Source organism: Dermacentor variabilis, chromosome 7 (assembly GCF_050947875.1).
Source record: "Dermacentor variabilis isolate Ectoservices chromosome 7, ASM5094787v1, whole genome shotgun sequence".
Lineage (NCBI taxonomy): Eukaryota > Metazoa > Arthropoda > Arachnida > Ixodida > Ixodidae > Dermacentor > Dermacentor variabilis.
In genome coordinates, this window is record NC_134574.1 from 88,231,486 (window position 1) to 88,246,247 (window position 14,762).

The 14,762-nt window shown below is 52.1% G+C and overlaps 1 protein-coding gene across 8 annotated transcripts in view; it reads left to right on the plus strand.

Moving 5' to 3' along the window:
• The first annotated feature begins 349 nt into the window (after positions 1–349).
• Positions 350–14,762, plus strand: part of LOC142587619 (echinoderm microtubule-associated protein-like 2) — a 159,762-nt gene continuing 145,349 nt past the window's right edge. For 3 of the 8 annotated variants that reach the window (XM_075698767.1, XM_075698766.1, XM_075698768.1), the window contains exon 1: positions 350–1,078. In XM_075698767.1, coding sequence (XP_075554882.1) covers positions 991–1,078 — 88 coding nt within the window. In that variant the 5' untranslated portion in view covers positions 350–990. The remainder of the gene's footprint in view (positions 1,079–14,762) is intronic. The other 5 variants (XM_075698770.1, XM_075698771.1, XM_075698772.1 and 2 more) reach the window with 4 other exon arrangements.

Here is a 14,762-nt window from a genome sequence, read left to right on the forward strand (position 1 = left end):
CACTGTATAAGCTTCACCAGTTCTTCTAACCTCACTAATGCCAATGATATCCCAAGCAATGCCTGATAGTTCTTGAAAGAGTCCTAGCAGGATACGTAGTCAGTACTGCGCAAACTCTTTTTCTCTGCTTCATTGACCAGCGTATTTCTTTTAAGGTTACGGTGCACTTTCGTCTTTTAACGCGGAAGATCGGTTCTGTGTAGAAGTCTTCATGCGAGGATGAGCGCGTGGCTGTGAAATTTTACAGCATCCGCGTAAGAAGAGCTTCGATCTGCCCTCGCGATGTGGCGCCACCAGTCGGCCATTCTCCGCTCTCGCGCTCTCAACTGGCGCAGCGCTCCTGCCTCTCTTCCGGTTCGTCTGCTACCGCGGCGTCGTCTGCTACGACCGAGAGAGAGCCGGCCCAAAGCCGGCTCATTCTAGAAAAGCGGGCCGGCGAGCAGTCTCCCTTTGGCGGCCGGTGGTGCGGAGGAGCGTTGGTTGTTGGTGTTCGGGTCGGGCATCTCTCGCCTTCTCGTTGTGTATGTGTGAGTGTGTGTGCAGAGCGAGAAACGCGTAGTAGTACGAGGGGGGGCGTGCGGCCCTGTTTTCCTGGCGTCTGCGAAGCAGACGCGAATGTCGCGTCGTAGCGCACGGTCGTCGTCTCTCTGGTTGCTGTGCGACAAGGTCTTCGTGCACCAGATCGTCAGCTGCTTGCCTGACGTCTTAAAGGGCGCCAGTGGTGCTGTGTAACGAACCAGTCTTATTAGTGGTTGTGACTTGGAACTCACCTGCGTGTTCGGAAGTTGTAGCCTGCCTCGTCTTCTCGCGGTGTACGTAATCGTCGAGCGTTTCTGCAAGGCTCAACATCTGCGGTGTTGCGAGGCTTTGTTCTTCTGTCTCCGTGGCATTTCGAACGTCGCTTTGTGCCGAGAAGAAGCGGCTATTTCGTCTGCATTGTCGTCTGTTCGGTCGTACGTCGCCCGGGCAGCTCGGTTTCGTGGTTCAGCCATGAGGATTAACGGTCACAAGGAGGTTCGCTTCCAAGACACCTGCGACGAAGGTGGTGGCAGCCAAGAGCAGACGACCCATGAGGAAGGTGAGCCCTTCTACCTTGGTTTATATCTCTATTTATATCATTGTCTGTGTTGCGCGGTTTGATATCGGGCAGGTATATTCTCGTGGTAACCGAGAAAGAGCAGAACGCGGTAATAGGCGCCGCCCCAAAGGCACCCTCGTAAAGCACGATGTTTGTTGTAAAGCCCTTTTATACCGGCTGCTGTCGTACTCGTAAGAAGCCTTGAAATTTGAACAAGCGATGCCTCATACGCTATAGCGAACGAAGCGGGCTTGTTTTCGTCAAGGCCCGGCCACGACACGTCTTCTTGTCGAAACATTGGCTCCAGCACATGCCTTGCCTTGCCTGACCACTGTTGAAAGTCGCCACCTTCTTGTGAACGGCTGTCGTGTTTGGATTTCATTCGGAGCTGCAGGGATCGCTGTGGTGTTCTGCGCCTGCTGGCATACATCGGGGGTATAGTTACGAGGAACGAAATTGGTCACTTGGCGGAGCTCTTATCGTTCTTTTTCTTACTTCGCTTCTGAGGTCGTCATCTGTGAATAGTTTGGCATTGGACTATCCTTCTGACCCGCATTGGCAGTTTAGCGATTGGGACGTTCTGTTTCTTTGCACGTGTATACCCTTGCATCTTTCTTTCTTTTTTAATTATTAGCGAGCGAGCGTCGACCGCACGGCGTGTCAGCGGCCTTGCAGCGACCAAATGCGCTAGGATGGGCGTCAGTATGCGCGGGCACGCTGGGCTATTTCCAGTTCGAATGCCGTCTGCTGCGCTTTTCGCTTCACGGATGCCCATATCACCGACTAAAGGGCCGCTGGCACGCCGCGCGGTCGACGCTCGCGCGATATTATTCGAAAAATGTTGCAAGGAGAGTACACCTCGTCGGGAGATTTCGGTCCGCATTCCGATTGCAAAACGCCCGTGTACTAGATGTTGCGCAATTTGAAATAGCCCCGCGTGGTCGGAATTAATGCGTTGCCATCGGTCACGCCGCCTCTCGCAATCGCAGCGTTGCTCTGGAGCATACCATCAATCAGTAATCAATCAATCGGGCTGATGTTTTTCGGGGGCCGCCGGACGACTAGTATACAATCGCCCTTTGAGTCCACGCGTCCGACCAGGCTGCCACTCGGTAATTCTTATCGATAACTTGATGGTTGTCCGTATTTCTCCTGGCTTGGAAAAGCATTTTTCCAGAGGTTGAGAAGGGAGCGAGTGACGTTTATTCCTCGCTGACCGACTTGAGTGCACCGAAAATATCGTGCGTTCGGGAAAATGTCCGGGCTCGTTATTTGATTATACTGAGCAGCAAAGGAGCGCCTGCCTTATTCTCCAAGTTGATGCGCAACGCCTGACGCTGCGACGTACTTTTGTCATCCACCGCGGCGATCGTTACGGCGCATTTTGCGTATTATGTTATGCGTAGAAGGCGGTCCCCGTGCAATCTGTTTAAACTATGCATATACTTCTTGGGTAGGTACTAGCGCTGGACTCGTGTAATTGTGCGCCGCATTTGCCGCGCCACGACCAACATGCTCCGACAAGACTATAGCCAATCACAGGTCAGTTGCGCGAGGCGACCGCGTTTTATGACAGCCCTCGAGCAAGCGTCCACGCCGCGATAGTGCCGCCGGCGGCGGCGTCGACGATGACGGGCGCCGAATAGCCCGTGTGCCCGTGGCTGCACACCGCTCATTACCCAAAGGGTTCGGTGATATAGGTGGGAGTTAAGTGGCGTACGAGCACCTGATTTTTTTTGGAAATGCTGGCTCTTAACTGGACCGAATATATGTGCTTGCGTTGTGAGGAACAGCTTCGAGTTCTTTGCAGGAATAAAGCAAGGCACTGATGGGAGTTTTGAGCGTCGTGTGCCACCTCCGTTTCGATCGTACAACTCACTGTTATTAATTTTTGCCCCCATTTCGTTTACTGCCGCGTACACCCCCTTATTTCTATTCTCTCTTCCACCGTTCTTATTTCTATTTCCCCGCTTGTACGCGGTAAAGACTGCAGTTACACCACTTGGTAGCCCATAGGACGGAATTTAGTCGGCACACATTGACTTCCCGTAGACTGCTTTTGCTGTGCGCGCTATCGATGGACGAGGGTGTCGTTGATTGCCCGCGGATCCCGCACGCAGTCGACGGACAGTCAATCGAGCCTTGCGAGACTTTCCAGCTAAACGGCTCCGCCCGTGCGCCACTTTCCGGCGGCATAGTTTGAGGAGTGTGAAAAGTTTTGTAAGTGCACCGTTCAGTAGTACGCCGTCGTCATTTCGAAGCGCGACGCAGGCGAACGAGACTACGACGCGCGCTGCGACCCTCGGAGCAGGAGGGGGAAGAAAATGCGCGCCTCGCGTAATGTGGCGCTGGTGGGCGGGGCGATCGACGCGGCATCTCGTGCCTTGGATCGTCGTCTCCATCCTTTGCATGTAGACACAAAGTCCTTGGCAAGTGAATTCGTGTTGTGATCAGTATTAACTTAGCGTTGGCGTTAGTTGCAGAAAGTCTGTGGACGTAAGTCGATACTAAAAAAAGAAGCTTGAGGGAGAACGCAAGTCTTCGAGGTGAGCACGCAAATCTATACACTGTTTATAGACTAGTAAGCATTTTTTTATTTCCTGTGGGGTCACTTTTCGAAGCACCTGTGCGTCAACTTGTCTCGGAATCTTTCTCACTGTGTCTCGTTGAGTGCGTTACGAGATCGGCAATAAGTGCCGAGCCAGTTGCGCCTACACGCATTTGGCAGCTATCCGAAGCCGCGGGTCTTTCCGCTTAACCCGTCACCCCCCCCTATATGAGAACTGTGCGCACGCGAAAGTGCGCAGCTGGTCGCACCCTCGTCGTCCCATTCTCGAGCTCTGTCCCGCGAATCCGATAGAAAAAAAAAAGAAAGAAAGAACCGCAACGCAGTTTGCCATTCTTGACGAGACGGCATCAACCGGCGCCCTTCTCATAGCCACGCTCCTTCCATGGAAGGACTCTGGTGTAGAGCCCTGCTTCCTTGGCAAACATGCACACGTCTCGTCTGGCGGATGGGAAGTCGGCGTAGAGCCTTACTTCACGGAAGGCGCCTTCTTATGGTGACACTGCATAGAGGTGCGGTGACATACTTCGTACTTGTACGTGATGTGAGACTAATGAACCAGTTGTAAGTTTGCGCACCGTGCGGTTGTCCCCGTTTTCTGTCGCCGTCTTCGTACGTATAACGCGCGAAGTAAGTACAGAAGTGATCCGGCCATTGAGCTTCGTACTGCGAACACTGGAGGAAAAGTGCAGCCGTTAATCCAGCGTGGGTACGTGGGAGGAGCAACGTATACGTGGGCTTGCCTAAACTTGGGACCTTGCGGATTCCTGTATTGACATTTCTGAAGCCCCCCCCCCCCCCAAACCCCTTCTATTATATAAAATCAATTAACGTATTTACAGGCCATCATATGCGTACCATTTTAGGGGCCCTATGTAAGAACATTATAAAAAATAACAATAAACGTGCCTTCGAACATTAATAATACGCATGGCGAGTGAATACTTAAAAGCGTCATAGATATTTAGCGGACACGCGTGCAAGAAAGGCGTCGCAATTTATTTACACTATGGGAAGTGTTCAACGGAATTAAAGTGCGAGTACAGAAACACTTAACTGCGTCAAATAAACGTTGCGAGACAATAGCGCGCCACACGAATAAACTTGAAAGGACAACCAAAGAATCTGTAGTGTCCTTCCTTAACAAAATCTTTGTGGCCAAATCGTAGAAAGGATGCGCGCTCTACCCACACGATTCCCAGGGCCCGTACATATAGCTGCACACTTTCAGCGCCACTTTTCGCTTCCGTAATCTATGACGGCACATCATTCGAAATGTTCTTATATATAGCGCTCTGGCTGTGCCACGAGATTCGTTTAAAAAAACGGCTTCGACGCTCTCTTGCCAGAATTACCGGCGGTGCTGTCGCGGACACTGCCATATTCCACTTTCGTCTCGTCATACCTGCGATTCTTATTGGAGCGCAAGCGTATTATATGCTACCAACGAACCTTCGTCGTTGTGTTCCGCGGCGCCTTTGCGAGCGCATGCCTGAGCGCTCTATAGAACGTCCGGTCGGACGTGCGAGATTCGAGCTCGGGTAGAATAAGCTCGGCCCCGCGGCGGACTCTCTCCTAAAGAAATTCCGGCAGCGCCGTGCGATCGAGCGATCGCGATTCTTTCGCAGTGTTTGCGTTCGCCAGCCGGGGCTGCCGCACAACGCTCGAGAAGCGCACATCCTGCCCCCCCCGCCCCCAAAGTCCCTCTTTCTTTCTTCCTTTCTTTCTTTCGCTTCCTTCACTTTTGGGCGGTATCAAGTCGGTGATCGAGCGCTGGGGAAGGCGTAATGCTTCCGGTGTGTTGAGCAGCTCCTTTTCTCTCTCTCTCTCTCTCTCTCTCTCGTTTCCATCGCCGATGCGTCGCAGCGATAAGTCCCTGTAGAGCGCCCCCCCCCCCCCTCCCAGCCATGGTTACGCAATCCCACGTGAACCATAGGCACCGGCTGTCACTTGGCGGTCCTTATTTCTCGACTTTCAAAGTCGCAACGGTCGTTGGAGGGTGTTGTGCCTAAATTTTTGGCAGTTATTTGCAGCGCGCGAGCAGGAGGAAGTAAAGAAAGAAGGCATGGATGTTAACCAGAAATGCGTCTGCTTGGATACCCAACTCTGGGAGACGATAAAGAGGGAATATGAAGATGAGAGAGAGAGGAGGAAAACCGCGGTGAGCTTGCGCACGCACGCACAGGGCTTACTTGCAGCAGAAATGACGCAAAGAAGGGTCGGTTCGCTATTTACGTATGCAGAGCAATATTTCTTCTTTCATTATTTTGTCCTTTATTTCTTTCGTATATTTTCGCCCTTGTCATCCGTTCGGAAATTCCCCAGGAGTTCACTTTAAGGTTGGGTCAAAAGCAAGCTGTTCGATTTAACGGCTTACAGGTCAGGCTCTCGCAGCTGTTTGATCCTCCGTAGTATAACGTTCCACTTTTTCGCGTTCCTTCTTTATTTGCTTCGGAGTAAAGGTGCAAAAATAAATTGGAAAAAAAAAAACACGAACGATGTCTCTTTTTTACGCGTTTCGAAGAACGCGCGCATAGTGATTGAAGGCGGTAAATCAATATGGCATTAAAGCTTGGTCCTCGATGCCGCATCATCGGAATTGGGACGTCGAAGCGAGGAATCATTATTTTTTTTTAACCTTTAAAAGAACTGTGGAATGAATTCGCGCAGGCTACAAAGAAGGGGGGTCTGATGCCTGTCATGACACTCCCTTGGAGATTAGTTTTGTACAGCTGCTGTGCGCTTGCAAAAAACGCTCGTGTACCGTGAATTGAGGGGGCGCGTTCAAGATATCCACCTGGTCGTCAAAATTAATCCAGAGTCCCCCACTGTGGCGTGCCTCATAATCAAATGATCGTTTTGGCACGTAATTAACCCCAGAATTCATTCATTCTGCTGTCCGCTGCGTCGTTGCCATGAACTACAAAGCATTCATTCAAACGCGAACAAGTCGCAGACAACTGGATTGCCTCGCCGCGTTTCCATGTATAGATTTACCCGCATTTACAACGGTGACTTGCGTCAGCCTCCCAAACGTACATTTTGACCCACTGCATGCGTGTAGAAACCGACCACAGGGTGACGATTGCCCGTCGCAGTTCCGTGCAATTACGCGCTACAGCTCAGTCATTCCTTTATCCTGTATTTATCTCTATAGCGCGCTGGTTAACTGTCTATGTATACACCGCAGGCTGCGTGGTACTGGTCAGAGGCACAACTTGTCGACTACAGCGCGTACCCGAGTAAGCAGTGTTTTCGACAAGGTACGCGTGCACAACTTCGTTCGCATCAGCGAAATTTCACCGTTATATTTCATATATACTTTGACTTGGAGGGCACCGTTAAAAAAGAATAATGGAAAGAAATCTACAATATATGCATGGTTGCACCCGGAGAGGTATACTGCTTGCTGCTGGACGAGCGCTGCCGATGAGATGAAGAGCGCCCTGCCGCTTGCTGGTCGCCGGTCACGATGCAGCCGACCTTGCTAGGTATCATACTTGGGGTCCTCAGCCAATAATTAGAAAGTTGGGTAATTAAACTTAACTAATTAGAGAGTTATGGGCAAACAAAACAAAAAAAGATTGTCTGAGTTACTATAGGCTATAGCGAATAGTATGCGTTCGCTTCAATTCGCTTCCGTAGCGCCTTTCATCTTTAAATTCTTGGATCGAGTTATGTGGGGCACCCTGTATGGACGAGAAACAAAACGAGGAACCGAGGCGCTCACTGCGGCCCGAGAGGGCTGTACACAATAGGTGCGTTATGCATCCCTGTGACACACTATATACCCATGGCAGCCACCCAAGGGGCGATTTCCCATTGTGCCGGCGGCGCCGCTATGTATCTCCCGCTGCATGGCTGCTTTTGTTTGTTGCGCGTATGCGCGACGTCCACTGCACGGGGCCTGGCCCCGTTTTTCTCGTGGGTGTGGGCAAAGAGGGCGAGCACGGGTTCCATTCTTCCTGAGCGCAGTTGCGTGCAGTGTACGGGAAGCGAAGGGCGTGTTTCGTTCCCGCGCGGACACATCTGTCATCGCGGGACAGCAAACAAGCGACGCTATGGAAGGAAGCTCGGCTGTGATAGATACGCACACGCTCCTGTGCGACCCTCTTGCTACAAGGTTGAAGAAAACGATGCATACTGACGCTTGCGCACCGTGCACCTTCTCGTCCACCCCCCTTACCGTGTACCCTCCATCATTTATAGTTTTTTTTATTTATTTAATTTTTCGTTTCGCATCGCTGCGTTCAAAGCGGAAGACCCCTTGCAAAGCGGAAAACCCCTTGAGTAATAAGAAGGCGTCGTTTTCTCTCTCTCTCTCTCTCAAAATATGTTTTTACATTGTTTAGAGAGGTCATTGCGCGTGAAGGTGGGCCCGTTTGTGAAACCTGTTTGAACCTTGCACGTGGTGCACCGTGGATTCTGCGGGAGGGGACCGTGTGTAATGGGCCTTTTCCCTCGCCTGTACGCACATGTTGCACGCATGGACTTTTTTATGTTGCGAATTGTTCTCTGTCCTCGGCAGTTTTATGGAGCCGAGACTTTTTAAACTGTCGGCCCCGCGTTCTCCATCACAGGTGACCTGTCGTTTCTCGTCCGTTCGTTTCGTTGCTCGGCCATGTATCATGCGGTAAATACGAGCGACGCTTTTGCGCGAGCGCCTATTCGTAGGTAGTTCGTGAACGGAACTACGACCACCGCGCGTTCTAGGACAGTGCCTGAAATTTCTTGTTGACACTGCGCAACCACGGCCGTTATAGACGCTTCGGAAACGCACCTTCAAGAGCCGGCAAATTTAGGCGGCCACGTGGCCACCACTGTACTGGGAGTCCTAAGGCGTTGTTTTGGATTAGCTGCACGCTTTTATACTTTGAACGGCACGTCTCTTCCGCTGTTCACGGTTATACGCGAGCTATCCCGAGCATTTGTTAGACCGCCTTTACGTGTCAGAGTGTTGCGGCACGCAGTGTCGTGATGGCGCTCACGTAAGTCCGCGCGCTACACCACAGGAAGGAAATTGCGACGCACTCGTACAGAGCTCATTGCTCTGCTTTGCCCTTCGCCCGTTATCGCTCGGAGCTGGGGCGCAGAGTATGATTGCTTGTGCTTCGAAAACTATGACACTCGTTTTGAAATTTGTAACGACGAAGCGCGTGATACATAATATACCTCATCCGAACGTTTGAAGCCACAGACACGAATATATAGATAAAACCATGTACTAACCGTTATTTCCACGGTAGCTGAGCGATCTCAGCGCCGGAGTTTCCTCTAGTACGTCCTTGTAGGAAACTGTGCGGGGGAGGAGGGGTGGGGGAGGCTGCAGGCTCCGACAGTGCTGCACGCAACTAGCACGCACACGCGCATGCGGCGCGCTTCTGTGGGAATGAAGCGTCTGCTCTGCTTTTCGCACGAGGCGCGCTGCATACGCGAACGAGTCCCGTGCATCTGTAGTGTATACCTCCGTGCGTACAGTACGTGTGCGAACGCCAGTGACTTACCGGGAACGTTCGTCTGTAGGCTTGTTATGTTTGCGCGTGTTGCGCATATTTGCGATACTATATGCAGGCTTTCGCGCGCGCGCCGGAAGGCGTCCGTGCGCGTACAGCGTGCAGGTGTCCGCATAATATCGCGGTCGGGGCGGCACTCTTTGGCGAGAAAGTGAGAGGTAAAAAGTAACGGAAAAGAAGGAAAGGCGAGGGCGGCGCCTCGGCTTACTCACTGCGGCATGCAGTAGAAGGGAGGAAGGAAGTACACGTGTGAGCGGTATAGATGCGCCGACGTTTTGTTTTCCTGATTGTTTGTTTTTCCCTCGTTCCCACGCGCGCCGCTTGCCTCGGGCCGTTTATAGATCTAGGTGTGCGCGTAGATACAGCGGTGCGCGAGGGGGTGTGTGTGTGTCCCACGTAACGCGCGACGACGTGTGTGGACGGCCCCTCGCTCTATAGGGAACGGGAACGCTGTGGAATTCTCGTTTCCCGCGCACACGCGCGTATATAGTATGTAGAGAGTGCGATTTGACCCGTTTGTTTGTTCCGTTCTCGGCGCTGGCGCGCCGAGCGTCGGCGGCGTTTCGCCGATGTGCCACTGATAAGGCTTTCTCGAACCAGTGGGAAGAGAAAACTGCTCTTCGGTGAGATGCGAATTCCTGCCGGGGTACTTCTTTATTTTTTTTAGGTTGCCCTATATTTGCCACAACTCATGCGGACGAAATTTTGTAAAGAAGGAGAGGAGATGGTGGAACCACCCACAAAATTATACAGCTAATGCGGTTAAGCACGAAACAGTTTTGTATACATCGCAGCGCGGTTAGCGGGTGCATGCAGTTCGTGGCCGAGCGATGGGAGACCTTGTTGTCCAGCCCCGACCTACCGACCCAGCTCGCGCTGGAGGCTAGGGGCCAGGAACTGCTGGACGCATATGGGACCTGAGAAGAAGGTTCCACCCCATCTGGTGCCAGCGCGCACCAACCGTCACTAAGGACTCAGCACAAAAGTTGATTCTCTCTCTCTCTCTCTCTCGTGGAACGCGGACTCGCCACACTTGTGCGCTGAATGCACTCTTGTGAAGTGGAAGCTGCAGGCTCGGGCGATGAACTAACAAAAAACAATTTTTTCGCCGTCCACCTTTCGAAAAAAATATCTTTGTGGGCAAGCGCTCTTCTTTCGTAGACTGCATTAAGCTGCTCGCAGCGCGTTAGTCAATATCATAACCGCGGATCCAACTTTCTGTTGAATATAGCGGTTAACATTAAGCCAGCACCTTCCACATAAAAATGCGTTTGTTTGTGTGAAAAGGAAATAAAAGAAAAAGTACATTCGTTTAAAGTACCTGTAAACTTGAAACGCTCCTTCTTGCGTCGTGTGCGTATACCTGCTTTACTTCCCATACCCGTATAAGTGATGCCTATGCGGGTAGCCGAAAGACACGTCGGCGTGAAATGTCGATGCGAAAGCTTCGAACACACCTGTGGCGTACATTGCGTTATCCGCTGCGTATATGTACGCATACTTACCGCCGCTGCACGTACGCACACCGTAGTTGTAATCAAGGCATCAATGCGTTTCACGTGGTTGCCACGTTCAGCGAAGTAGGCCGCGGTCGCTCGTTCCCAAAGTGCGCTCCCATGGAGTGACCGGCCCGGCGTGTGACCAGACTGTGCCGGCGCGTGGTGAAGTGACCAACGGCGGGGCGGTCGCTATATTTACGCGTATACCGTAATACCTGGCTGATGATTGCACCCTGCATGTGCGGTAACTCTGGCATATGCCTCGCCTGTCTCCGGAAAGTTAATGGCCTCTCGAAGTGGCCGATCTCTATACAGGCGAGCTCCGCTCGCGCGCGATCGCGAAGTCGCGGGTTCGACCCGTTCGACTGCCTGCGGAAATTGCGTCGTCTCGCTTCCTCGCGCGACGTAATCGCACGATGACGAACGCGCGGTCGACGATATAGGCTAGCTGGCTCAGAGCTGTTCGACGCGAAAGCTTTCCCAGCCGTCTGTACGCCGTGGCTCTCGGCCAGCTAGCCTACATCGTCGACGGCTACCTGGCCGACAGCCGTTCGACGCTGCCACGTTTCGTGTTCACAAGGTCGGCGTAATTTGGCGCCGACGTATAGTTTCGGTTTCTGCAGCTTCACGTGCAAGCCTCGCGGCGTTGTCCCTTGCCTACGACCCACCGTCAGTGGAGGCACAAATTCAACGACACATCCCTTCCTGACTCGTCGGTGAATGCGTGCTCGAGAAAGCGTTCTGCGCCCGCGCAGCCCGTATATACAGAGAGAGTCATTGAGGAAAACTTTCCCAGCCCTCTGTACGCCATCGCTTCCTAAACCGTCAATTAATCGACGCCCTCTATAGACTGGCGGGTCCGCGTCCTGTAACCCGCGGCCGTGTCCGAACTTTCGCCGCTGCTTCGGCGATAGCAGGAAGAAGGGCGAAAGTACCGGCGGTCGTTCCCGTTTCGCCGCTGGCATCCTCGCGCGTGCATACAATGGCGGCGCGCCTGCAAGAAGGGGTGAAATGAAGCAGGATGTGATTTTCGATGCCACCGCGCGCGCACTCGTTTGACCCCGCGCGAGAGAGGGAGAGCCGCGCACTGGGGAGCGACGCGAGTTCTTCGGGTGCGCGCGAATAATGGCGCCCTACGGGTGCTTGCTCCCACTCCTGCATGCCGCGTTATGCTCGGGGGTCTACGGGGCACCGAGTATCACCCCCCCCCCCCACCCCCCTCCGCCCCGATTCAATTGACTCCCATTGTGTTGCGACGGTTTCGATGTAGGGCACATGGGCGCTGGTGCCATCATCATCAGTCTATCTTAAGTCAGTTGTAGGACGATGGCCTCTTGTCCGAGCTGGTGCGTGTTTAATCTGTCTCCTTCCTGCTTTAGCGGAGGTGCGGCTGTCTTTCGATCTGATCAAGTAACTTTCTGTCGCCTTCGACACAGTTTATTCCTTACGTCGCACCCTTTATCTTTAAACGAAACCGGTGGTACGTATACATGGTTGGCTATCTGTCCTGCGCATTCCGTGGTGCACCCTAGCATGTACGTTAACGCCGCTTCTGCGTGGGGTCTATGAAGCGGCGGTCCTGCTTTTTTCTTTAAGCATTCTCGACGCAGGCCCTTTCACGCCTTATCGTAGTTGGCCGTCCGGTCAAACAATCGACCTTGCATTCGCAAGAGTGTGGGAGTATTGCGAACTCGGCTGCGAAATGCTTGGATGACCGCATTAGCTTCGCCGTGGTATGCGAGACGCGACGCGCCCGTATTCGCCTGCGAAGGGAGGGTTAGCTTTCCGGAAACCTGTTCTGCGCATGCGTGTTGACCTCCGAAGTCTCACTTTGGAAGAGGACATTGAGCTTACGAGCCACGTCCCTTGTGATACTTAGCAGTTTGCCATCTATTCTATTCCCCTTTCCCCCACCCCCAGTGCAGGGTAGCAAACCGGATGCTCTTCTGGTTGACCTCCCTGCCTTTCCTATCCTTGTTCTCTCTCTCTCTCTCTCTCGCCTATGCAATGCGCATCGGACGCGGAGGCAATGCAGTATACCGGGTGTGCTTTCTTTTTTCTTTCTTTGGGTCCAAAATATTTAAAGATTGCCTGAGGCAGATGGCACAGTTCTAATGCTTGATCAAAATGCCTAATAAAATAATTAGCATAATTAGCTCTACTAACTTCTTATCCAGTTACTTTACGGCGCATACTATATATATATATATATATATATATATATATATATATATATATATATATATATATATATATATATATAGTGAACGCGCAGAAAGGAAAGCGAGGGGCCCGATTTTTATTAGTCGTGTCATAAGAAGTCAATAAACACACCAAGGACCGCATAGGGGGAGTTATTGGTACTTACTAATTGAGTTAAAGAAATGATAAATTAATGGAAATGAAAGGGGGCGAAAAAAAAAAAAAACTGGCCGCAGGTAGGATACGAACCCACGTCTTCGCATTACGCGCGCGACGCTCTTACCAATTGAGCACCGCGGCGCCGTTCTCGCAACCACTTTCTGGGGTGTCCATGTCTATATGTGCTGGAGATGCACGTGTATGTGTTTATCAAATATTTTTATTCTACCGGTGCCTTTTCGTGGCTCGTCCTTGTTTTGACCGGAGAACGCAGCTTGCGACACTCTTTCTTCACTTGCAAGCCCCGGCATCTCGTAAGAAGGTCCAACGAAGTAGTCTGTTCCTTGCGGAGTTTCTGTGCAGCTCCCGTCAACACAGAGTACGCAAGAAAGTGGGTCGACATGAAAGACAAATAGGTAGCAGTAGACGAGGCAGAAAACGTAGCAGCATTTTTTGTGTAGACGGGAAGAGTCTTTGCAAAAAGAAAGAAGAAAAGAAAGAAAGAGAAAAAACGAGAGAAATAGCAAGATGGTTCCATCCCGTCGTGGCACTGGCGATAACACACTCTGGCCCGGCCTCGTCACCGCCAATTGTGGCCCGTCGGAGTCTCGGCTTTCTCGGCGAAGCGTCGCGCGTCGTCGGTGTAGTGTACGCGTTTACCGCTCTACGCACGCAAGCGTCGAGCGTGAGGAAATAGGCCAAGGCCCTCCCGGCCATAAAGGCGTCGCTTGTCTCGGTTTAAGTGTTCGCGTATGTGTGTGTATGCGTGTAGTACGCGCTACATACGCGCGTCCCTTCCCCGTTCCTCGATCTCGTTACTACCGATGCGTGCGTATACACACACGCACTCGCCTTTCCCCGAATGCCACTGCAGCCGTTGTCGTTTTGCCAGCAGCAGCTAGCTGCTGCTGCTGCTGCCGTCTCGTTCCCCGCGTTGCCAGAGCCCGTTGTCGCGCCCATTGAACCTCTGGGCCTCGCCGCCGCTGGGTATAACGAGGAAGCGTGGCCCCGTTTCTGGGGATGTTGTTGATACGCTGACGCACGCATGTTTGTCGACGCGGAGACGGCGCGGCTTTCTGTTTCTTGCCGGCGTCTCTCCTCCTTGCCCGTCCGCTGCTTTATCGCCCTTGACCTTCCTCGTCCACCGCTCGACTGGATCGACGGCTTAGGTGGGAGCCGTGTTTTTCTTTTATAAGGAAGGAGAGAAACAGAAAGGAAGATCCGGGCTGCAGCAACTTGGAACAACTGCCGCGGTGCGATTGGGCGCTATACGGTTACGACTCCAGATATATGTTTAAAGCAATAAAGGCTAAGGGGAAAAAAAAATTCGCGAGAGAAAACCAAGAAAGAAAACACCGGATCGGCACAATGCACTACTAGTATACTTCACAATATGTAGCCATATTATCAAAAAGCGCACGCATGTACGCACGTGCGTGCGAGAATAAGAAAGAGATTATGTCATTTGGTTTGCACATTGTGTTGCTGCACAATGCAACAATAAGTTTACTCCGATTGCGCCCAGAACAGAGCATGGCATTTACACCATTCACTAACCGTGAATCTTGAATAATAAGGACGAGCAGTTGTCCCTGCGAACAAAATTACCCGGTCTTCATTCGTTCTTGCATTGTGCCAATTAAACGCGTTCGTTTGCTACAGTTTTCGATGTGGCCCTCCCTCGCAGAAAGCGAGCACGCGAAACCGGGCGGAGAATTAAAGGCGGTCGTTCGTCAGCCGCGTGT